At 40.3% G+C, this 24,829-nt stretch overlaps 1 protein-coding gene across 7 annotated transcripts in view; it reads right to left on the bottom strand.

Annotated features, from left to right (window-relative positions):
* RB195_006248 (uncharacterized protein) overlaps nt 1–24,641 on the bottom strand; it is a gene marked incomplete at both ends in the record, with an annotated part of 32,805 nt that extends 8,164 nt beyond the window's left edge. For 3 of the 7 annotated variants that reach the window (XM_064179231.1, XM_064179228.1, XM_064179229.1), the window contains 32 exons: nt 108–306; nt 1,048–1,162; nt 1,265–1,365; nt 1,419–1,576; nt 1,719–1,856; nt 1,914–1,983; nt 2,150–2,219; nt 3,327–3,458; nt 3,512–3,594; nt 3,652–3,743; nt 4,027–4,134; nt 4,273–4,368; nt 4,507–4,612; nt 4,692–4,901; nt 6,783–6,893; nt 6,957–7,062; nt 7,120–7,219; nt 7,532–7,630; nt 7,730–7,913; nt 7,973–8,131; nt 9,326–9,442; nt 9,749–9,861; nt 9,935–10,008; nt 10,918–10,996; nt 11,305–11,488; nt 11,720–11,828; nt 14,415–14,527; nt 14,822–14,944; nt 15,003–15,156; nt 15,224–15,374; nt 16,489–16,582; nt 17,952–17,999. In XM_064179231.1, coding sequence (XP_064036200.1) covers nt 108–306; nt 1,048–1,162; nt 1,265–1,365; nt 1,419–1,576; nt 1,719–1,856; nt 1,914–1,983; nt 2,150–2,219; nt 3,327–3,458; nt 3,512–3,594; nt 3,652–3,743; nt 4,027–4,134; nt 4,273–4,368; nt 4,507–4,612; nt 4,692–4,901; nt 6,783–6,893; nt 6,957–7,062; nt 7,120–7,219; nt 7,532–7,630; nt 7,730–7,913; nt 7,973–8,131; nt 9,326–9,442; nt 9,749–9,861; nt 9,935–10,008; nt 10,918–10,996; nt 11,305–11,488; nt 11,720–11,828; nt 14,415–14,527; nt 14,822–14,944; nt 15,003–15,156; nt 15,224–15,374; nt 16,489–16,582; nt 17,952–17,999 — 3,796 coding nt within the window. Of the gene's footprint in view, nt 1–107; nt 307–1,047; nt 1,163–1,264; nt 1,366–1,418; nt 1,577–1,718; nt 1,857–1,913; nt 1,984–2,149; nt 2,220–3,326; nt 3,459–3,511; nt 3,595–3,651; nt 3,744–4,026; nt 4,135–4,272; nt 4,369–4,506; nt 4,613–4,691; nt 4,921–6,445; nt 6,461–6,532; nt 6,577–6,782; nt 6,894–6,956; nt 7,063–7,119; nt 7,220–7,531; nt 7,631–7,729; nt 7,914–7,972; nt 8,132–9,325; nt 9,443–9,748; nt 9,862–9,934; nt 10,009–10,917; nt 10,997–11,304; nt 11,489–11,719; nt 11,829–14,414; nt 14,528–14,821; nt 14,945–15,002; nt 15,157–15,223; nt 15,375–16,488; nt 16,583–16,651; nt 16,703–17,951; nt 18,028–18,107; nt 18,126–18,852; nt 18,933–23,756; nt 23,881–24,626 lie in introns of those variants that run through there. The other 4 variants (XM_064179227.1, XM_064179230.1, XM_064179226.1 and 1 more) reach the window with 4 other exon arrangements.
* Between the last annotated feature and the right edge of the window lie 188 nt (nt 24,642–24,829).

Raw genomic sequence — 24,829 nt, 5'->3', positions numbered from 1 at the left:
AAAAACAGCTAGAGAACAATGATTTTTCTCCTATGAATTCATTTTTGCTCGAAGCAGTTCTTTAGCAGTTCTTCTGGAGACAACCCTCTACAACCTCTGCAACTCACCATCTTCGAACACTGCTGGCGGCACTCCTCTGCTGCTACCCGCATCGACGTTTTCATTTGCTGACGCTGGAGTCCTCACAAGTTGTTGCTGATCAGCCTCTACCTGGCTTGCATGAAGTTTTCGTCTTAGTTTTCCGAGAATACCAGCTTTGTGGCGAGGAACAATGTACTCCCTTTGTGGACTCAATCGAACAAAAATCTGAATATTGTTTTGAAAGCACAACTGGTTATTGACTGCGTTTACGGAACTAGTTAAGACCATAATAGGAATCGTAATTTAGAAACACAGTTTCAAAGGAGATATGGTGCATTTGCGGGTGGGAGCGGCAACGACACGTTTTCAATAACCATGGTTGCCGCCGACTGTATTCAATCGGATGACCTCGACTCGAATTTAATAGACAGAAGTTAGGAAAATGAATTTCACTTGAACAGGAAATGCTCAGCGCAAGGTATAGCAAGTGCCGTTATGTGCGTCGAGCGGGAAAATAGTTCACACCTGCATCAGGGCAGACGCGTTGCGGTGAAAATAGTTGGAGCACCAATGACTAATCCAAATGACTAAAAATAAGCTCCGAAAGTAGACAGTGTGTACATGTGTACCTGGATTTACAATTACATTTGGGCTTTAATTTTTGAAGGTAGCATAACACGAATCTCAAGTGGTAGGGGAATCCGCTGGAAAAGAACAGAAGTTGTGGATTGCGCGATCCAGGTGATTCCGCTCATCTCTCCCAAATCCTCGTAGAAAAACAAGGTCGAAGACGCTGTTTTTTAACGACGATTTCAGTTCCAAAAGCGCTCGGTCGAAGATCAGTGATGTCTCCTTGCTGGACCATTCAAGTAAAACTACATTTCCCTCCGATGCCTTCACCACATCAGATACGTGGTGTGCTGCCCTTCAGCGCACGCAGCTCTCGCACGTTACCGCTATACATACCTCTTGCAAAGTTGGAGCTGAGATTCCATATTCACCAATAAGGTACAGATCTTTTTGAGAGTCAAAAAATGTGAAAAACTTCTCCAGCTTGTGCGAATCCGTTGCTATTGGGATTCTATAAAGATTCAGAGGTCAGCCGAAACTTTAAACGATTTTCTTCTCTGCAATTCCGCAGAAGACACCATGCTTGCAGCATATCTCTTCGAACTAAACTCACGAGAACACCAGCTCCTCCTCCGTTTCATCACTCAATCGGATAGGTATCGATGCTTCGGTAGTGATTCGAGCAACGATTGCTCTGTAGTCGATTGTACGCTCCTGAATAGAAGCGTGTTTCAACCAGAAACATGACACAGAGAATTTAATTTAACCTTTTTGCAAGCAAAAATTTGAAAAGAATCCCCGAATTTATTCTTCAGAAAGATGGACGTTCCAAGTGAGATGAGACGACCCTCGGATAAGATCGCGATCCTGTCAGCCAGGATATCCGCTTCATCCATGTGGTGAGTGGAGAGCAATATTGTGCGCCCTGAATCTACGTACGTCTGCGTGTGTGGAGAATATTTCGGAAAATTGAGCAAAACACAAACCAAAGAGTCAAAATTTTGCAGAAACCATCTGAATGAGAAAAAAAAAATGCGCCATAAAAGAACAAAATTAGACAAATTCACCTTTTTTATTGTTCTGTAGAAGTGTCCAGATTTCTTGTCGACTAGTCACATCCACACCGGCTGTTGGCTCATCCAAAATCACAAAACGAGAACCGCCTACGAGTGCAATTCCAATACACAGTCGACGCTTCATCCCACCTTAAACAAACTTTCAGTTCACTGCAGATCTCAGTCAATCAGGTGAAAGCGAAGAACCTGAAAGCGTGCTAGCAAGCGCATCTGCTTTTTCGACTAGTGACACAGCATTGAGGATTTCGGTAACCTCCTGAAAACAATCTAACTTTAGGGCTTTTGCTTCAACGCTGTACAGAACTCAGGGATGGTCTAAGATTTTCGATTTTTTTTTGTTATTGACCAATTTTATTCAGTTTACGAACATTCGAGATGACCCTAACAATGGATTCTGACAAAACCATAAAGACTAAACTCACATGCTTAAGTTGCGAGTCTGGTGTCCCCTTCAAAGCTGCGAAGAGTTTGAGCTGCTCCGATACCGTTAGACTGAATGGGTGCAATTAAACTAGCCAATCTAAACCTAATTTTACTACACAAGAAAGATGATACACGGACGTCCCTCACTGCTGGAATTACTGTCGGTTAGCGCGCTACGTGCAGCGCGTCCGCAAGTGGCGGATAGGCGACTTCCCGCGGCCCAAAAGTGATCTTGTGGCTGCCTTAAGGCGCAGATGGATTCAGAGGACGGACTCCCTACTTATACTGTGCTCACGATTGATTTATAGTACCTTTTTGTCCGGGTACGGCCAAAAGGCTGAAATCGAGTGACTCAAATGTGAAAGGGAGTTCGGAGTCGTTCTCGAAAAAATAAGCTCCATTTGTCTATTCTGGGCGGGGGTGACGTTATCCCAGAAAACCTGTAGATGCTATTAGAGGCATTAACGGATGGATTCCTTTCTCTCCATTAACGCTCAATGAAACGAATATATCCGGGTGCTCAAGTTATGTATAGTTAGGTCGGGAAATTAACGTAATGAATGACCTGACCTCTGAGCTGAACACTAGGATACAAGCAGCTTGGAGTGTAAACATACAAGAGCAGCGAGGATGAAGTGAAAAAGTGAAGAGGACCAATGACATCGAGCTTCATACTCACCCAATCAAAACCACTTTTTTTCGCTCTAGACCTACACATCGAAAACCTGAACATTTTGCAAGGAAGAAAATGCGGTGAATGTCAAAGAAGACTCAGCTGAAAGGATGATGCTAGGAATATCCCAATGTATGCAAGTGAAACAGGAGGGAGCTCAGCCCACCCTCAGCGATCAAAGATTAGAGACGCCGCCGCGTTCGCCAAGGAAAGTAAAATTAGGCGATGCATTTCTACGACAATCGTTGAACCAGAGCCGTGAGCGACCGGGTACCACGCGATAGCAAACACAATGCAGGAAGATCGCCCGATGACCACCCCCATCACAAAGTTTTTCGAAAAAAGAAATAATGCTCCTAGAGTCCCTCGCAAGAAGAGGAACCATTCGGCAGCCTCTTTGCGTGAACTGGACAAATGGAAGTATTGCTGGCGTCCACTCGAGCAAATAAAAAAATGAGGGTAACACAGGTGAAATAAGATGATGATCACAGTAGTGGACTTACAGCGAAAACAGTACGTTGTACTGCGGACATACTCCCAGAATATCTCTGACTCGTTGTATTTCTGTCCTAATATCCCTCCCATAAATGAACGCAGATCCAGAAGTTGGAGAGTACAAGCCGCAAAGGATTGACCTAGACAATTTTTTTCAATTAGACCACTTGCAGCACTTTTAGAAGGGGCTCACATCGTCGTCGTTTTACCCGCACCATTGTGTCCCAAGAGGGCCGTGATTTGGTCCTCGTAAAGACGCAGATTGAGTTGATCGAGCTGTAATTCACAAATAGTACAAGGATTTGTCCATACTATTCACTGCACAAATAATACCGCCTTGGTCCCATTGCTGTAAATTTTGCTCATGCCAGTGATATGGACTGTCATGTTCAAATAGGTCGGTTCAACATCAAAAGTGTCGCCTGCTGAAAAACCCACATATTCAGGGGATTCAAGCAACAGATTTATTTCTTGCTTCCTCATCTCTGATTTCCACAAAAAAAAAGAGAACAGTGTTTGTTGATTCAATGATTAAAAAGTCCCTATGTTTATACAGATACTTGCAAAATTGAAGGACCATTCTTAATTACAAAGAAAGAACAGTCGGATAAAAACCGCTGAACAGCCTCTCACATTCCTGTACACAAGCGCATGAACTGCGCAGAATAACTAAATGAAATATTTAAATCCGTAATGAGCTTCACATACCTGGCTGGGAATCAAATGTTGAACTGTAGTCCGACACACCAACGGAACTAGGAAACCAGTAGTTTTTAGTTAAGCAGAAATGCCAGGGTAAGGACACGCCATAAATCCCTACAGGTAAGAAATAAATCTTGAATTTTATAAGACATTAGCTATAGTTGCAAAATGATATGAAAACTAATATTAAAACTGTAGTAATGCAGTGTTCTACTACATGTAGTATAAAGTTACAAAGAAAAGGAAATTTACCAGGCGATACGGCGCTTTTGTACCAGGCTAATATTATAAAAACAACGGTTTGTAAAGCAAAAGCTATCATGCATTCAGTCAGTCCAACCGCATACGCTGAAATTCTGAGACCATTGTGTTGCTCTCGATTTTTACATCAAACTAGATTTTATTTCGAACAGTTAAGAATGAAAAAAGGCGTGAAAATTACGTTCGATTAGATAAATCCCGCACAAGAAGCTTCCTCTAACCTACCATCAAGATAGATGCCGCTGAGGTATGACCACGTCGCCTGATCAACGTCGGAAAAGAGGGCCAACATAGTCATTCCGTAACCCAATGTGGTTTGAGGGAAAATCAACTGTAAAGAAAAATTGAACAGAACGATAACAATAACGAACGTTCCACTATAACTTTGCAGGGAAATGCTAAGCACTTACAGTGAACTGAGTGAAGGCCTTGTTTTTGGCTTTGACGCTGAGTTGGAAAGGAAAGAAGAACAGGAAGTAAATCAGACATGTAGCAGCCGTTGAGATATTAGCGTTGGAGAAGAACGTCGACAGCAGGATACATAAAGCTATGGAGGAGATGACGAATAAGGACAGAAACACGAACACCAGCGAAAAATCAGCGGTCAAGAGATGGCCGTACTGCAAAGAATTGACAATTCTGAACTAAAAGAATTTCATGTATATATATATATATATTTTATATATATATATATATATAACCAAAACAAAGCGAACCAGACTGCGACAAACTGATAGATTTTCTGCTGTTCACAAAAAAATTTAGTCTGTGGAGAACATCCACAAGGAAAAACTAAGAATTCTTCTACACACGGATAATCCGCAGACAGCACATACGATCCAAACATCACTTTACAAAAATGCTGTTGTTCTTCTTCATTTGGCCTTTTCATAGTGCGAATCTTATTTTATTCATAAATATCTATAGATTCGTAGAATAAATTTGCTTTTTTGAATGCCCTTGATTTTAATCGTTAAGCGTTTTAATCAATACGCTTGGGATGCGCCACCAGTTCACTTCAATTCAGAATCGTTTGAGGTTTGGTTTGCGGACGGGTGCAGTGAAGCGGTTAGAGGCTCCGCTGCATGCATGATGGATCGAAGGTTCGAATCCGCCCTAGCGCCCACCAAGCCCTTCACCCCTCGGGGGTCGATAAATTGGTACCAAACTTGTCTGGATGGACAAAAACACTGAGCTGACACATCAGCTAGCCACCGCAAGTTATTGTATAGGCCTACACGTACAATTACACTGTCATCCACTCAAATAATTACAGTTATTTCAGTACTGTGGGGTAAAGGATGTCATCCACTGTCATCCACTCAAATAATTCAGATATCATTTCACCTACAGAAAACAAGGTAAATCTTATTTGCGCTGACTTTCTAATTTCGTTCCCCTCCACTTTTTGTTCCATCCCATTCCGTATGTTCATGTTCTACTCCATCCAGTAAATCCAAATTTTCAGCTTCATTCATTGCGTTTGGAGAGTCCAGCAAAAATCACCACGGTTAGAGTCTGTGAACACTGTTGACGCACCACATATTCATCATGTTGAACTATGACCTATCGGGACCAGGTCGACAAGCAGCTATTCGCTGTCCTATTCGCTGCTTCTCGACCTGGTCCCGACGTTAGGACATAGTTCACAAAGATGAAGATAAAGCGAAACTCAAGAAAGCGATCTCGTGGAGGGTTCAAAACAATGTATATATATATATATATATATATATATATATATATATTGTTTTGAACCCTATATTATGTATATATATATATATATATATATACTTCTGTTCTTTTTCCTCCTATTTCTCTCCTAATAATGCCTTATTTGGGCAGCTGCCTCCTACATCCTGCATTTACCGAAACAAGTTTTGACATAGTTAGAGTCTCATATCTCAATACAATACTGGAAGGAAAAATCCCCCACTCCGAAGACAGCGTGTAAAAATCAACAAATTTTTAATATACTTGCTATAAACAACCTCCAACCCAAATAAATCAAATACTTAGGTGTATAGAGTTTACGGTAACACAGTTCCATTCTTTACGGTGAACTGGCAGGCATTGTAGACCTGAGTGGACTCGGGTCGCCAATGTACGGCTCGATGAATACTTCGTCCTTATTTAAAGTTCTGCGTGAGTGGTCAGCGAGTTTTACGCTGTTTCATCGTGTCTGGAATGCGTTCGGACAATACTTCCATAAATTGAGCAGTGAAGGTAGCAATACTTCAGAGTTATTCCTTACTTAAACAGTGAATAGATTCCTTCCCATTTCACATTTCCATCGCCCTGTTTCAAAGCAGAAATTTAATAAACTGATTTATTCGATACAAACTTGATATGTCTTCGTAATATTAGCCGAGGCTCAATTATGATTTCTAGTTTATGGTCACTCTCACACATTTTCGCTTACTTGTGTATCTATTTACACATCCCAAAATAACGCCGGAACAACTTTAAGAATTTTGCGGCGCTTTTTAGATGACTGGACATACCTTTACAATTATAGCGATGATAAATGTGCTGGTAAGGTTGAGAACGAGAGATATGATAGCCCACGACCACAAATGTACCATATCACCCAGACCCATGATTCTCATCTGTTCCTAGATCATACGAAAAATGAATTCCATAAAAGAAGCAATATACAGAAAAAACACACTACTTACCTTCAACCTCAATTCTTTCTCGTAGACGATATTCTTCACCAGTAAAGCAGCCGGTATTATGTAAGACAGAATCACAAAGAGCCCCAGGAAAACAGAAACATTAAATCTAAAAAAAATTCTTTCCTTTTATTAGCACCACAGGAAAAGAACTCCCTGGTCTCACGTATCGTAAGATAAGCATGGATAGGGCTCTTGTTGGGAGTACATCCCTAAGGAATGAGAGGAGTTCGATCGCATTGAGATGATCGCACGATCAATGGCTTCTGAAGAAGATCTGACAGACCAAAAGAGAAAAAAAAAGGTTAAGTTACAGACAGGAACTTGAAATTCAAAATGTTCTAGCGTGGTGCGGCGCAAAGAGGACTAGAACCTTAGATTTTTATCTAAAGAGGGGCAAATCTCTGTGTTTGTGACATGCAGTATAAGTAAATCTTAACCGAAAATCCAAGTTTTTGCAATCGGAAACTTTCCCTCGAATGTTTTTTGTGTATGTACCCATACACATCAGTTTTTAACCAAACCCCTCTTGTATGCCATCAATTTGAAATAGAGATGATAAACTAAAGAAAGGGTACCTTGTAGAAAAGAGAATCCATACGTTAGATATTTTAGGTCGTTGAAGGGCATATTTCTGTCAAATATTCGTCGAGGGCTGTCAGCATAGGAATATGTATCTGCAACGGAATACTGACTTTAGAATGTAGAGAATTTATTAAAGAAACTTCCCTAGGGGCTCTGTATCTGAATGCAAAGTGGCCGACTACTGGACTCACTGTCAACGAGAGTGGACAAATGGCGAATCTTGTATGTGGTGAGCGATTCAAACTCCGTAGCATTGTCAGTCATGTTGACAATGACAATGCCGGTGAAATACTGTTGATACTCTGTCAAACACACTGCAGCTTCTTCCATAGCAGATTCATTTGCAACTGTCACAAATCGATCGGTGAGAAAACACTGAATGAATTCCATCGCAGAAAACTCGTTGCAGCACGGTGTGATGGTGTGATCCATACCGTGGTGTATTTGTTGACAGTCGCAGTGAGATTCTTCGTGACGGCTCCAAATGAGTACGGATCCGATGGAGGACCGAAGATGTGTCCAAGTACAAACTCTAGTCTTTTTAGCCACTCTGGATGCTGTTTATGGGATGCTCGGATGAATTCCAGAATATTCTGGAATATTCAGTGATTAAATGAATGACAAGATCTATAGAAGTCTTTAGCGACAAGAACAAAACCAAACATAACTTCGATCAAACTCTTAACTGTTCGCCAAGCTATCAAAATAACTGTTTGCTAAAAACTTCTTTAAATACCAAGAGAAGAACCTTCTTTCAAGAGTCCAACGAAAGATGCACTTCAAAATCACAGTGCAAGTAAATAGGTTGTGACCGGAACAAATAACACAGATACAAACTAACATTGGATCGTTTGGATAACAAAATTTGGTATTTCATAGCAAATCGCTTAATTTTACAGTGGAATTTACCACTGCTACTACTGTCATTCCTCGAATCCGCTCCAGCTTATTCCTCAATCGAATAATGCAGTCCGGACACAACTATCCGAATCCGCAGGCGTCGGCGTTGAGCCAAACCACCAACCGCTCTCGGGTTCCCCCCCCCCCATGTCACTGGAGAGATCCTCGGACCCTGCTTCTTTTGTCATAATATTATAGGGCAGTTAAACGATTAAAAAATACTGTGTACCGACAAACAAACAAACAAACAACTACAAACAACACGATCATATAGATGCGATCAAGGGGTGAATTAACTGGTTAGATAGATGAGTAGGGTACGGATGAGGCCCGCATCTCAAACATGGATATCTGGTGTGGCACAACTCTTTCAGAGATGTGCGCTCGACCGGCGGTTTCTATGGTTCAAGCGGTTCCAAAATGTTTTCGAGCCTACATAAGACGATAGATAGAAATTTAGAATTCGAATGCGAACATGTGCAATTCGAGGAGAGGGCGGGGATTTCGAGATAGGACCGAGAGCTTCTATTGCTGAGAAACGGCCCTTACATATCGCGTTGGGGATATACAATAGGAAGAACCGTGACAGGTTCCGTCGTCGCACCGACCGAAGTCGTGCACAGGGAGGACTCCGTGGAAATACTTGACTGTTTGAGCAAGTTACCCTTATTTTCCAGCGAATTTTCACGCGTGCGAGTAGATATTTAAATGTTGCGCGAATTGGACGTCAAGAGCAGTAAAAAGTTCTAGAGGTAGTTTCAAATGCATCAGACGATAATCATCAATAATTACATGCGAGAATAGCACCAGAGAAGCACTGCACACAGACGATGAGGTTGTTGAACGACAGTCATCGTCATAATCTAGGAAGACTCAAAAAAACTCACCATAGAAGCGGCACGCAGATCACTTTCGTAAAACGCACTCTGCAAATTATCTGACAATTCGGGATATTCGTACAGCTTTTTACGGAGAAAATCCAGGAGACGCAGAGGGTTGTTCAACTGAAATGAGTTTACTTAAATGTTCGATGTGGTTACTCATACGTACCCGCAAAAATCGGTAAGAAAAAGTAAAGTATTGTGTCAAATGTTTTGACACAATACATTACTTTTTCGTTTTCCTTCTTTTTCTTTGTTTCTCTCCTTCCGTTGTTTGTTGAACTGTCTCGTATACTTATAGAAGGTGTTAGTTTCACACGTTAATTCAAAAGTTCAAAGATGTATTTTGAAAAAAAAGCATGTATGGACCAAAAATTTCTACTTTGTGTATTATTTTAGACTGTAAAATTGTGAAAAAAACTTCTTTACTATGTCTATCATCTCTTCAACGACTGGAGACTGTGGAGCGACGAGGATATAGCCCGTCAGGATTGGACGAAGTCTCTGCATGACAGCCGATTCCAGGGAAGAACAGTTCATATCTTGAAAGGAGAAATGTGAAAAACGACTAAATTTTGGGGATGTAACAGCACAAGGCGGTCAGTCAGTACTTACCATCACGAACCCATACACCATGACAGAACCGCTTGTCGTGCTCCTGTTGACCAGGTACGATCTTCTCAATAAATCTTGAAATTCGTATTGAGCAACACATTTATTTCTTTGCAATTCTGACATATAAATTTCAATAAATGTTCTCATTTAAGAAGAAATCAGACTCTTGAACAATATTTTCTCTTGAACAATACTGTTTTAAAAGCATCACCCCACGAATCTGAGGTGGTACCGATTTCAGGTGGAGTATTCGTATACGGGATCGTAGATTATGGAGGAAAGGGCGATTCCATCCATTTTTTCCTAATTGTCGTAAAAAAAACGGCCCGGACGATACGGCTTCGAGAGATCAGGCGCGCTATTTTCTACAACGAGTTCGATTGGAGCGCGCCAGCCTTGTGCACGCGCCGCATCTTCCGGGCCGTTTTTTACGGCAATTAGGAAGAAATGGACGGAATCATCCCCCTCTCCATAATCTACTATACCGTACAAGAATACTCCACCTGAAATCCGTACCACCTCAGATTCGTTTGGTAATGCCTTTAAATAAGGTGTAATACGCTCCAGTTCAATCTTATCCTTCACAAATTTAAGCAATTTCAGGCCAAATACGACAAGAATCCTCTAAGATGCCTCAGTTCAAGTGAACCCGCCTAAAATACCTTGGAAATTCATTTCTCATGGTCAGTCAAGAGATTTGCTCACCAACCTGCTTGTATAGCACAAGATAATCGCGCATTTGATTAAGTCCGCGTATTTCTCTATTCTCCAAAAAATGATTATATGCATTGTTCAAAGAGCGGCAGGATACGAATGTGACAAAAAAAATTGCTAGTTTATAAACTCGAAGAAAGAAAGATCGCTTCTAATAAGGAAGAAGTGCTGCTAAGCTGAACACAGCTTGTTTTTGTGTGCTCGTACTGAACGCAATAAACTTGACTCATAGATCATGTGAATGCAATGGCTTAGACAAGGAAACCTACTCAACAAGTTCCTTCCTAAGTTCATCGAAAGGTGTCTCCACTTTTGGCGACAGCGGTCCAAGTCCTTCCGTTGAGGTTTCTTCAAAACAAAGATGCTGGTACCATAGAAAAAAAAATATGAAAATTAAGTTAGCAAGCGCTCCAATATCCCAGTTCAAGAAATCTTCATTTTCAACTAGTGTCAAAAGTTCTTCGTTACAAAGTACTATATAACAGCTACAAACTGCTGTAAACTACTAAACCTCAATAATCCTTCTAATGAATTTCCATGCGATAAAAATAAGGTGAGTAGCCGGTTGGAAACACGAGGAGACAATTTCTTTTTTCTTCCCCATATCCATATAATTTAGATATCATAGACTGTTGATAAATTTTAAGGTAACTCACCGAAAGGATTAGCGCCACAGAATATCATTGACGAAATGTTTGAAAATGACATAGGAAGAGAGTCGCTCCATTTCAGAAATCCCTCGTAAAGCGGTTGCTGTACGAGAAGTTGAGCAGAGGTCAGAAAGAGCCGGAGCAAATCCGCAATCGAGCCAGTTTCTTCTGTGTGGTTATTTGAAGGACTCTGAAATGTCGCAGCTAATTTAAAACAATTGTTCAATAACGCAAGTCTCCCTATTCGCTGACGCTCAAACAGCTCCAACTAGAATTTTATAAAGGCTGAAATTGCACCAAACTGCGATAGCAGACGACAAAGCTCTATAAATGTATTGAAAGCAGAAAGCAACTCCTTTTTCTTCGCCGGCAAATATAGGTTCGGATCTGTCGAGCCAACAAGAGGGCAAAGAGGACTTACGGAGGATCCCGTAACCAAATTCTGCAAGTGATCCATTCGAAACATACTTAAAAAAGCCAGAGGTGAGACATCACAAAGGGAAGAACGATCTTCGGCAGAAAGACTGGCACTGAAAGGGAAAAGAATGAGTACTCGACGCTCCACCGCCGTAAGCTCTCAACTGATACGTTCTTGTCCAGCCTGCACTGAATTCTGTGATGGCTGAATAGGCGGAAAATAAGATCAATAGAAAGAAATGAGACTGCAACGTTCTCAACTTAAACTATCCTTAGCTGTAGTGAAAATAACATAAAGTGATTGATAAGAATCATGATATATAATAACGAGCTTAGTCCGTGTGTGTATGTATGTATGTGTGTGTGTGTGTGTGTGTGTGTGTGTGTGTGTGTGTGTGTGTGTGTATGTGTGTATGTATGTGTGTGTGTCACGAAATTCGAAAAAGGAGGTGCGACGGGTCCACCGGCGTCGGATTGGTGTGCCGGCGCCAGATACCTATAGAAGGGGGTGGGACGGGTCCACCGGCGCCTGATACCTGTAGAAGGGGGTACGACGGATCGATCGGCGTCGGATTGGTGTGCCGGCGCCAGATACCTATAGAAGGGGGTGCGACGGGTCCACCGGCGTCGGATTGGTGCGCTGGCGCCAGATACCTATAGAAGGGGGTGGGACGGGTCCACCGGCGCCTGATACCTGTAGAAGGGGGTGCGACGGATCCACCGGCGTCGGATTGGTGTGCCGGCGCCAGATACGTATAGAAGGGGGTGCGACGGGTCCACCGGCGCCAGATTGGTGCGCTGGCGCCAGATATCTATAGAAGGGGTGGGACGGGTCCACCGGCGCCAGATACCTATAGAAGAGGGTGCAACGGATCCACCGGCGTCGGTGGACCCGGTCATTGGAGCGCAATAAATTAGTGCGCATGACGCAAAAGGTAAATGGTTGCAGCCGTTTCATAGCCGTAATCACTTGGCGCTTTGCTCTTCACCTTTATGACTACTCCGTGTGCCTATTTCCTTCTTCTTTCGCCTCAAGTTTGTAGCATGCCGTTCTCAGAAAGTGGAAACACGCATGCAAATGGCTGCTTAAATAGTAGCAAAATGTTTATGTGATCTGACGTGGAACGTTATCTTTATCAGTAGGATAATGTCTTTCTCACGTCATTTAATGTTAAGACGTCTTTCTTTGATAACTATTGGGAGAAATCAGGAGGAATACCCATACTTCGAGTAATGCTTTCAAATTGTATCTATATTATTCTGGCATCGAAGGAGTGTTTGTAGCTGATGGTCGAATATTCTCCAAATGTAGAATTGACGCGTTTAGCAGGAAAACTCCGTAATCTTTCGCCTTAATTTATAATATAAAGAAGAGAAGGAAAGCGTTGTTAAAAAAAGACAAATCTAATTTTACAGAAAACACCACTACTATTAACTTTCATTGATCAGTGAAGGGGAGCGAAGCTAAAATCACCGAAAGTCTGAAGTCCGGCTTTAGCCGGACATTCAGACTGGTATTTAATAAAAAGGGTCCTTTCACATTGTGCATGGGTATTCAAACGAATGGTTTCCACCAAATATTTGAAATAATTCCAAATCCTGACCATTCAGATATTCCAGTGATTCGAAGAATTAAAGATTTTATCACTCTTCCCCTAGAAAGTAAGAACTTTAACAATAATATCGTCGAGGTAGAGTGAAAATTTTTTTTAAGCAAACTGAAAGAAAATCACCTCTGCTTCATAAACTGTTGAATTTGAAATGAGTGAAAGAGAAACGGTGGAAAATTTGAGAAGAAGAAGAAAGAAAGCACAGTAAGATTGTTCAGTTCCATTTAAATTAGGTTCAATAATAATTACTGCACCTTATGTACTGCACCTTTGTGAAGCCTGAGAATCAGGAAAAGAACAACGTGAATGACTTCAAACAGAATCTCACGACTTTATTCAAGAATTTTGCAATATACATTTGACCGTAAAAATGCGACCTTTCTTGAATCTTGGAACAATTCTCAAGAAGCATTTAATCCGAAACAGAATGTACTACCGTATCTGCCTGGCTCCAAACTGTGTAATATTAACATTCGGTAAGGCAGGCAACCGCATGGTCTCTGATCTATTTTATACAATTTCGTGCAAAACATGTGGCGAAAAATATATTGGGGAAACAGGGCGACCTCTTTGTGTTCGTATTAAAAAACATCCAGATTTCATTCAAACGCAGCAACCCCTCTCGGAACTCATCGCAGAAAATGTCACGAAAATGCTCGATTTCTGCATAGCCGCCACGATCCTATCGTAAGAACCCGAAATTGTGGCTCGCAGAACTTTGGATAAACGTTAAATGTCGAAAAACAGAACGGAAGAGTACATAGCTGTGTCCAACGAGCTGGCTAGCATCTACGGGATCATTTACGGGTCGCAACCTGATTAGTATTAGCGGTGTGATTCTATCTAGGTCCGCTAGCATCAAGGCTACGCGGCTGCTTAGGGAAGTACAAAGATTTGGGGTCTTTTGGTCTCAGTTCTGGATGTAGTTCATATGGGATGATGACTTGTTCTGGATGAGGCATTTGAAAGGATGTGTTACAATTAATCTGACTTCTCAGGCTCTGACGGAGACGACGACGGGGAAACCGTAATGAAGTGAGTTAACAATCTTGGCTCTTGCTTCATTGATAATTGTGAATATGCACTTACTTTGGCGGCAGCACAAAACTTTCGTTGAAAATCGTTTCATTACAGAGTATTGGAATTGGGTCGAACACAGTTGAGAGGAGATCAAGGTGATCCAGAGAACCTAGTTCACGAGCCTAAACCACATTGACATAGCACAGTTGTTCAGTACAAAACAGAAAGGCAGCGTTTGAGAAGGGAGCGATTTTCGAGTGCTTTCCGCCAGCAGGTAGGCGCCGAATTCACAAGTATTACTGTGGTATTAGAGTAAAAACGCGCAACTTCCGCCCCAAATTGAGGAGTTCCAGACATCAGAAACACTCCGAACCGTAATTCAGTACTTCAGTATAAACACGCCCGCCAAAAATGATAGAATTCCCTCGAGAACTGGCATTGAAGTGCTACGTTGTGTTAGGTTATGAAGAACTTACGTATGAATAGGCTTCGACAAAAAAAACTGGTGTAAGTCTGGACTCCATCAGCACATCGCTGACATTACGGAAGATACCTAGTTGCTCTAAGTTGTCAGGTAGATTGAAGGAAGGTTCAAAAAGCTGAAAAATAAGAGGTCATTTTGAGACAATACATATTCGAAAAATAGATGAAAAATACCTCTCGCGTTTTCGGTAGCTCCATATGCGTACTATTCATCTTAGCAATAATGCTAATTAACCGAGTAAAACTATTGAGTAAACGAGAGAATTCAGCAGGATTTTTACCAATCCATTCCAGTTGAAGTGATGAGTAATATAATAAGTCAACGAGTCTGAACTGAGTTCAGTGCGGTGAATTCATTTGAGTTCAAGAGGAGGTTCGTGGAAAAAAAAACTCACAAAGACTCGTTAGGATCAGTTTCGTTGTGAATAAACTGCTTTTCATCTCCAGTTGTCGGTGACAGATGACAAGTATTCGAAAATGAGCATAAAAATGAATGGAGGAATGGAAGAAGACCGGCTGATGGAAATCCCTTTGAGTCGTAATGACCTAGAAAATCTTATCAAAATTATTTCGTTCATTTTTTTCAAATTTCTAAGGTAAGCAGAAGTAGGAATCCAATAAAGTCTTTATTGAAATCGAGAAAGAAGCGAAGAAGGAGGGGAATAAAATGTTCCTCCTTACACATTCATAAAGAACGCAATTTAGAAGTTTTGGTATAAACGTCTAAGAGCCGAGTTGGTGACGGCAACAAAAAAGAATGACGCTTGCCAATTTTCGCGTCAAATTACTAGGTTGCACTGGATTGGTCCACAATTTCTTGATCCAAGTTAACACAGCAGTCCGACACCTACTGAACATATTTCTTTCCTTGTTGGTATAGAGCAGTGAATAGGAGGTTCGACAGCGAACAGAACTTCAGTAGCTCGAAACCGCCCTTGGCCAACCAAATGTTTCATCTTTCCAGGGCTAAATTGGTCCCAACCTTGTCTGGGACAAAAACAAAAGTTTATAGATAGCTGTGATTGTATGAGCCACTCATGGGTTCAAAAACCTCAAACAATTTTGAGCTTGATGTATCCTAAGCGGACAGATTAACACCAAAAAATTCTTCTTCGATGAAATCTTTGTTGGATGGCGACGTACCCAACCCACCCTCAAAAACCCGCAAGATCCACACCAAGATGAATTATGTGCGATGCGAGCTAGAATAATGTAGTAGTCGGCGCACTACGCGCATATTTTTGTCGACTGGTTACTCTGGTTCTTTTCTCATTGAAAGTACGTAGCATCTTCCACAAAATTTTCGTCTGAAAATATATGACAGCTTCTTATGAAGTGGAAAAGCAACCACCACAACCACAGTTTCCATTTTTTTCCCCGCTTTTTCCGTACAGTAAACGTTGGCGTAATCACGTGGCTATCCTGGTGAAAACCACTGGAGTGTAGCTGATGTGAACCATTAGCGTCAAGCAACCTTCAATGCTTTGGCAAGCTGATAAGGAGTGACATAAAGATGTCGATTGCAGTAGTGGCTAGTAAATCTACTTATTAGGCGAAGGAAATGAGAATAAATAGGAAATATGTGGAGAAAAGGAGTTTCCTTATTCAGTATCAGACAACTCTCGTTCACCAAAAAAAGAAAACTGTGAAAAATGCCTACACTGCGTCTTGAAGTCGGTAAAATCCCTCGTACGAACCAGAGCCAACATGACAAAGAGGATTAGCGGAACGAGCAGCTCAATGGCCAACCAAAACTAAAAACGACCAGGCGTTACTCGTAATAAAGAACTAGTAGAAACAACACTGAACACAACTTCTACAACCTGAATCATAATCTCACAATCAAGTGGACGAAATTGACCTCGTCTGAACATCGACGCTGTTCACTTCCATATCTATTTACATACTTATTCATTACATTATTTATGAAACTCTACCCTAACAAACCCCCTAAAATGTGCCGAAAACTAAATAGAAAAATAAGCAATTTAAAGGAAGGCAGCTCTAAATTTCTAACGGACAAAAAGAACCGTCAACCATCATTAGCTCTTAGAAATTTGATCTCTTGATTGATTGAATTTGATCTCAATTTATCCACTCCGGAGATATAAAGGGCTTGGTTGGCACTAGTGCGGGTACGAACCTCCGATCTATCGTACAGGAAGCGGAGCCTCTTACCGACTGCGCTATGTACACCCCCCCCAAAAATTTAAAAAAATAAAAAAAAAAATTTCCCAGCAATTTCTCCCAATTTTTTAAAAAACATAAAAAAAAAAAATAAAAACCAAAAATTTAAAAAAAAACACAACCAAAAAAAAAAAAAAAAAAAAAAAAAAACCAACCCCCTTATGAGGGTGTTTTTTTTTAAAAAAAAAAAAAAAAAAAAAAAAAAAAAAAAAAAACAAAAACAAAAAAAAAACAAAAACAAACAAAAAAAAAAAAATAAAAAAAAAAAAAAAAAAAAAAAAAATAAAAAAAAAAAAAAGTTTTTTTTTTTTTTTTTTTTTATTTTTTTTAAAATAAAAAAAAAAAAAAAAAATGTTTCAGGTATCGAACCTCCGATCTATCGTATGATGCGAAATAGCTTCGTGTGGATGTCGCAAAAGCACAGAAGGGACGTTACAGCCGTTTCGTAGCCGTGGGGGCAGGGGGGCTTTTTGACAGTTCCTGGCAAGTTTGTTAGGTTGGTAGATGCCTTCCTTAAAAAGAGGAAAAAGATGCAAACGGCTGCTTAATAAACATTTAGAACGTTGTCTTTATCAGTAAGATGATATCTTTCACGTTTTTTTTTTTAAATAATTTAACCTAAACTCAGAATACTTTCAAATTGTGTCTACATTATTTTTTTTTATGTACGTTGTTCTAGGATGAAAAATGATAAGGAATTTAGTGGATTTATCAAGAATTTTCCGTCTCCATAAAAATCCACCAAGAATTTAATGTGACGATTTGAAAGGGATTTCCAGATTAAGCCGGGCAAAGTCGCCGTCGTATTTTTGTAAAACGAGAAAAGTGGAAAAATAATATATTGCATTAGTACTCCTGAAGTAACATTCTTTTGGTTAACGAATAAGGAATTCTTAGAGGTAAAAGAACACTAGATCCGAGTTGTTATATACTCACCTTTTGTCTTTTCTTCACCAACACCCCCTTCCAGAGAAGAAGGCGCATCTGCCTCCAGAATCCAATCATGGCTCAGCTAATCAGTGGCGCATATCAGGTAAGAAATGTGCGTGGAGTCAGAGGAGACGAGTAGTTGGAGCAGCCGCTCGACGACACCAAGTCGTCCGAATAAAACTGCAAGCCCATCCACATTTGAATAATTGTGTTAGAATGGAAAAACATGTAACAAACAGAAAAGCATGCGGGGATTATTTCCAAAATATTCACAAACAATAGATTTCTGAGATAGAATAACAAAATATTTTCAAACTTGTCGAAACTAGAAGTGCGTCAAGTTTCATCCCTTTTTTTTTGAAGGTCAAAAGGAAAATTAAATAATCATATGATAAAACAACTAGATAATATACAGGTCTACAAAATAAAAACACAAAAGGCTGTAAGAACAAGTACAAGGAAACTATTTGTTCCTTAAGAGCTGACAGCGTTGTTAACAGAGGGATTTCTCGAAAAGTCTAGAAACGAAATAAATCCACAGAAAATAGAAACAAATAGAAATAATAACAGTAATATAGTAATATAAAGTAACAGTAAAATAATAGTAAGAATAAAAGTAATATAAGACTGAAAAGAATACGTCGGGAGAAATCGAGTTTGCAGGCCACAAGCGGAAGGAAATACCGAAAACACACGATGCAGCTCTTGTGCGAACCGGTTTAGGGCACTGAAAAAAAGAAGGAAGCCATGCAAGTGCTCGTGGCCACGAACACCCAGAGACTTTCGAATCCTTCCTAATTTTCAACTTTGAAGCAAAGAGGATTGCTCTCAATTGCTTATTCTCAAGTTAGAAGAAGAAATAGAGAAGCAAAAATCGGAAAAGTGGCGAACAGGAACAACCCCTCACTTCGCATGTCTGCTTGCTGACTAAAGAGCGATCTGCCCAGCTTACAGATGAGCAAACAAAGGCAACACCACTCGTAGCACCTGAATAAGGCGAAGAAAATTCGCAGAACTAAAATTATGAAAAACAGTTACAGATATAAACCTTAGGACGTCTCTATAATTTCATTCAAAAAAATTCGGATCGATGACAATAAAGTCGTTTTGAACTTTCATTTACAAAATAAGTAATGGCTTAGAGTTTTGTTTAAAAAGTAATTTTCCCAGGAACAAGCAACCAACGAATATGATACCAGGAAAAAAAGAAAACCACCTGTTTTCAGGCTCGAGACCAAAAAAAGGGCGTTCTGTTGCAAAGATCCACAAAAGCTGTGAGGAGGAGAAAGAGTTAAGTAATAGATGTTTGAAGTAGGACGATGATTTCTTTCATCGAGTCCAAAAAAAAAACATACAGAGCAGTTGTGTCGCTCAAAACAAAGCCAATACAACTGCAAAAAGTTGACCAAAGAAAATTTTTAAAAAATTTAAAAAAAACCAATCTGGAATCCAAGGCTCATTGGGCAGAGTAGCAGTAACCGCGGCGCAAGAGTGAAATAAGAACTTCGAATACTTGAATTTGGTTCAAATTAAAGCATTGATTAAGAAAATAAATGTTATAGATTTATGAAAGGAAATAGATGGCACGAGACTGTAAATGATAAAGAAGAGGTAGTAAAAATTAGAAATAACAAGCCTCACACAGCCTTAAAAAAGACAAAAACAAGTCTGTGTTGAGGATGAAACAAATCTCTGACGAATGAGGGAACCAGTGATGAGTGGTCGCACAAATACACCACGCTCTTTCTGTTGTTACAATGCTACCCGATGGTTCAGGTTTCAGCAAGTTGTGCCATGACAATACAGGATTTCCCCACTCCAGCAGTTTGGAAAGGTAAAAGATAAAGGCTTAAAGTGTCTGGCGTTAATCAATCCGCTTGGGGCGCGCCCCCGCGTTCACTTCAATTCAGGATCGTTTGAGGTTAACGAACGTGTAACTGGCCTATACGATAACTTGCAGTGGCTAGCCGATGTGTCACGTCAGTGATTTTATCCTCCCAGACAAGTCTGGTACCAATTTATCGACCCTGCAGGGATGAAATGCTTGGTGAGCATTAAGGCGGATTCGAACCTCCGATCGGTCATACAGGAAGCGGAACCTCTAACCGCTACACTACACCCGCCAAGCAGTTTAAAAAGGATTTAAAATCAACCACTTCTCAAATAAACTTCGGGAAAGTGAACACCTTTGAATATGTATGGTCGTAATACGACTTATACAAAGCTATGAACAGTCTTTACACAAGTCATGAATGAATGGTTGTTGATGGTAGACGGACGGTACGGGGTATTTCCGGTTGTGCGTCTTACGTTTTATTTGACGTTGGCCAAGGAACAGAACATATATTCTTGTGGAAGGAAGAGCGGTCTGGACCAAAATGGATTAGAAGGCTCACGCATATTTATCGAGACTGTGCTTCCCAAATCTATCTCTGAATATAAAGCGTTGCTTCACCTCTCCGAAGGCAAGGGCCCGCACGCGCGCCATATTTAAGGGCAGCACAACTCGAAATTGATATTGCCTTCACGAAAAGATATGGTTAGAAGTGCAGATAACGAATATCAGTGTCACGAACAATGACACCAGACTGTCCAGAAAAACGGTGTGTGGAACGGCTCTGATGATCGAATTTCACAACAAAGCGCCGAGTAACCTCCCACGTCCGCGCGCAGCTTAGCGCGCTGCGTCAGCCAGTTGGCAGAAAAGAGAGCATCAGCAGCCTAATGATTGTCCGCTCACTCGGCTTTAGCTTTCAAATCTGACACATTACCAAGTGCCTTGTAGGAAAATACGATCGAAAAGGCCATTTCCCATGCCGCTTCTCTAAAAAGTTAAGACGAAATGAGCGTGATAGTGTTCATCCTCGTGATCTGCACTTCTAGCCCCATGTTTTCGCGGAGAAATCCCAACAGCGTTAACTTTGTTGTACGCTGCTCTCAAAGGCGTTTTTTAAGGTTCTTCGCTTAAGACATAATAGCGCCTCGATTCGAGGTCGCTTTCAATCAATACCTGGGCAGTTCAACATTAAGATCCGCGAATCCTTGAAATGACTGTGTATTCCACCACCATCTTAAATTCCCAAATGTTTATCTCCACTATGATATACAGATTTCAAATGAATTCTCGAGAATTTTTTTATGCATTACTCCTATAGTCTTTATTACTACTCTTCTTTGCATTACTGGCTTGTCACACTTCTTTCATGCCAGTCAGAACGCCAACGTCAATACAAGTTATAGATTTCATTCGAACAACCTTCCTTTCTACAAATTCCCACCGGGATTTACTCCATACCTTCTACTCTGTTTAGTACCTGCAATGCAATGCAAATTGCAATGTTCTAAAAATATTCTTTTTTTGTTACTCCACGCGTAAAATGAAAGAGAATTTTGCATGCACGATATTTTTGTGTACATTAAAGAACGAGGAAGGGGAAAGAAGGGAAAGACAGAAGAAAACTGATCATACTATTTGAAGGGAGTGTCTTCAGCAAAGTATCGACATTAGACGTTTATATTTTAAGGGTACTGTTATATTCTCTCCGAAATTTTTACGACTTTCTCGCACATGTATGTGCAAAATTTCCTTAATGATCTAGCGTCACTTGCTCAGAGCTTTTGCTATCCAGCCGACCAAAAAAAATATAAGAGAACCAGGAGGCGTTGTGACGAGCAAATCTCGAGATGTTGGCATATCTCTGGAAGGCACATGGTCCTAGATTAGTTCTAAACCGGAAACGATGGGTCCAACGCTGGAACAAACGCATTTTGGGACGACGCCTCAATTACATACTTTTGCAAACACCACTAGCCGCCATTAAAAGCGTTCAGCCGGGCTGATCTCCAGACAGCGAGTCGATAGCACAGTTTTGCTCTGTTTGCGGACTCCTTAACGCATTCGCGCATGCGTCACCTCGGCCCAGTTGGACATATTTGGTGGCGCCTGGACCACTGCCAGATACGTACATATATGCCGCTCTCAACGTCTTTTCCACTTTTTTCTATTACCTTGCAATCGCCGTTTTAAGAAAAGTCAGTAAATTGCAAGAGATCTTGATCTCTGCATTCAGCCACATTTTTAACTGAGTTTTAACAGCTAGAGAGAAAAAGCACGAAGTGAAATGATATGAGTGATATCCATGTGGAGCGTAGTTCAACTGAGCAAAGAATGCTAACTCGACAGTACGTGAAGAGGATTTTCAAGAGGATTTGTTTGGATACGTGAATGCTGAGAAGAGTACAATATGATTAACATTTTATCGAGAATGGAAGGAAGACAACCTAACGAGGAAGAAGAGCTAAACGTAGATTAACTATTTAGGATCATGAAACTATCCAACTCCCTCGAAGAAAGGCGAACATAAACATCAATAAACTAATTCTTGGACATGGCCAGATAAAAGGAAAGAAACACAAAAATTCCAAACATTTCAGGACGGGACCTCTTTAAACAGTTTAAAGTGATTCATAGACACATGAGAATAGCGAAAAGGAAAACACTGGAGAGTATCACTGACTCTCATAAATGCCGCACATTTTTTGAAAATCAAAATTTCAGAAGAAATTTTAGGAGACAGCAGCAGGAATTGGGCAATAAGTTTTTCGGATGTACTTGCTAATTCTAAGCTGCTTAAATTTATGCTTGAGTTGATTAGTGGAAGTCATCGTATCCGTTCAAAAAAGTGGTCCCTAATCCAGAAAACTGGTTACACATTACACTTCATTTTGTCACTATATCGGTTCGAGTTTGGTGGTGCAATATTTGATCTGAATAGATGAAAAACTTGAAAAGTGGTTTATCAGCTCGATTTCCTTCTGGAACTTGCATTCTGAGTTATAAACAACTATATTCAAAAATATCGACAAAAAATGTGTTCCCGTACTAGTGAAATGTAGAGCAAATTGTCATTCTGTACCAGTTATCAGAGCAAGAGAAAAAAAGCAGACTGTTGGACATGAGTATCACATCTAAACAAAAGACAATTTCAGCTGATAAAACAAAGAAAAAAAACTGGTTAACTGATAATGGTAGTGAAGGTTAAAAAAACAGGAACTTATAAAGATACTAGAAGTAGATTTTCTTTTTGAAGAAAAACTACAATTAAAATTATTCCTCTGCCACTGTCGCTTGCTCTCGTCGATTTATCTACCTTTACTGTTATTCTCTATGTGTTTTTCTTCTCTAGAACTCTATTCAGATCCCCAATCTTGCCAGGCTCGTATTTGGGCTGAAAGTGGTGATTGCCATGAGATTCTCAAATATTTTCGCTTATTCTCTGCAACAAAACATAAACAACGAAGCCGTACATATATGCGGACAGCATTAGAATTGGAAATCTGACGGCTTTACTGACGGATTCCCTACTTGCTACGTACCTGACGTAAACATGACAAATTTTCGACTTCGAGGATTAAAACAAGAAATGATACACTGCAAGTCGCCTTCACTAATAAGTAAATTTGCTAGGAATTTCTTTTTAAAAATAATAAAAGGTGCCAGTCAAACAGCAATAAACAGAAAAAATTCTTTTTTGTTTTACTCTTCCTTCGTCGTACATTTGCTAATTGGGATGAATCATTAATCTTTCCATTCTGTAACCATTCAAAATATGTATGCACTAAGCAATACTTAGATAAGTGAGAACGGCTGCTGCGTCCATATGAAGACCACAATTCAACTGCGCAACCGCGACGCATCCGCTATGATTCATGCACTCTTTCGTGCAACCAGCACTCCATCGTTCGCTCCGCCCAAGTCGACTGCGGCTGCACTACTCAACATAAGTATAGTCTCCTAGATATAAATAACACCATGTCCAACACAACATTTCGGTAACATTAATAAAAGGTTGTGAAGTGAGTAAATTCGAGCAAAGTACACAAGTTTCGTGCAGACGTTAATAGCGTTCAGACCGGTTACTGACGTCAGAACTCCCTAAAACGCGACCGAATATTTGACGGGCTTAATTGTCAGAACATCCGAATTTTTAACCGTCTTCGTTATTGGCCCTGTGTAGCCCTTTAAATCCTTCAAGCATTCAGCAGTGTAAACCTGCAATATCTTATCGATAAAAGAGCAGATGTGAGAGCGACGCAGAGTATGAGCCAAGCGAGGGCAGCCGGCCGCTTTTGCTAATTCGACGAGGCCTGCACGCTGATCAGTCGACGTCATTCACTGTTATGCCGGCCACAACCTCTAAACTTAGGCATTACTTCATGCATTTTCAGCTAACCACAAACGTGTCTTCGAATAGCAAAATTTTCAGAACAGCTTTTTCTTAGATGTGTTGCGGGAAAAGGTTCTTCTCGTATTCAGAAGAAAATATAATTTTTCTGCGACGTATTATTAATATGACACTTCATTTCATTATGACATTAATATGACATTTTTAGATGTTAATCACTTCTCGTTGTATTTATTGACTGCGATAATCTCAGAGAAACAGCGAAAACAGTCCCCCACAGTGACCTTACTACATACTCCGAATATCGATAAATCTCAAATCTTATGAATTGTTATGAAAAACAAGTGTTTTTTTTTAAATCGGCCTAACAAGTATAGGAGCTTTGTGTTCAAACTGAAAAACTACCTCATAAATCAAAGTCTGCCATAGACAGAATGGCCAAAATGGAACGTAAGGGATAAAATGCGAATTTCTCGCACTAAGTAAAAAAAAATACCAGCAATTTCTTCATACAGCTTTTTTTCTACGTCAATGTTTTCGATTCACCACGCAAATCTTGGATCAACAGCTGAAACAATGCTAGCTAGACAATGAAAGCCATGAAGAATAGAGCTTCCCACAAAGGAGACACTAACAAATACGTTACTATAAAATGAATTCATTTTCGAAGCTTAAAATCAGTAATTGGTTTAAATTTGT

This window comes from Necator americanus, chromosome I (assembly GCF_031761385.1).
Source record: "Necator americanus strain Aroian chromosome I, whole genome shotgun sequence".
Classification (NCBI taxonomy): Eukaryota; Metazoa; Nematoda; class Chromadorea; order Rhabditida; family Ancylostomatidae; genus Necator; species Necator americanus.
Note: the sequence above shows the minus strand (reverse complement) of the source record. Positions and strands in the feature narration are given on the sequence as shown.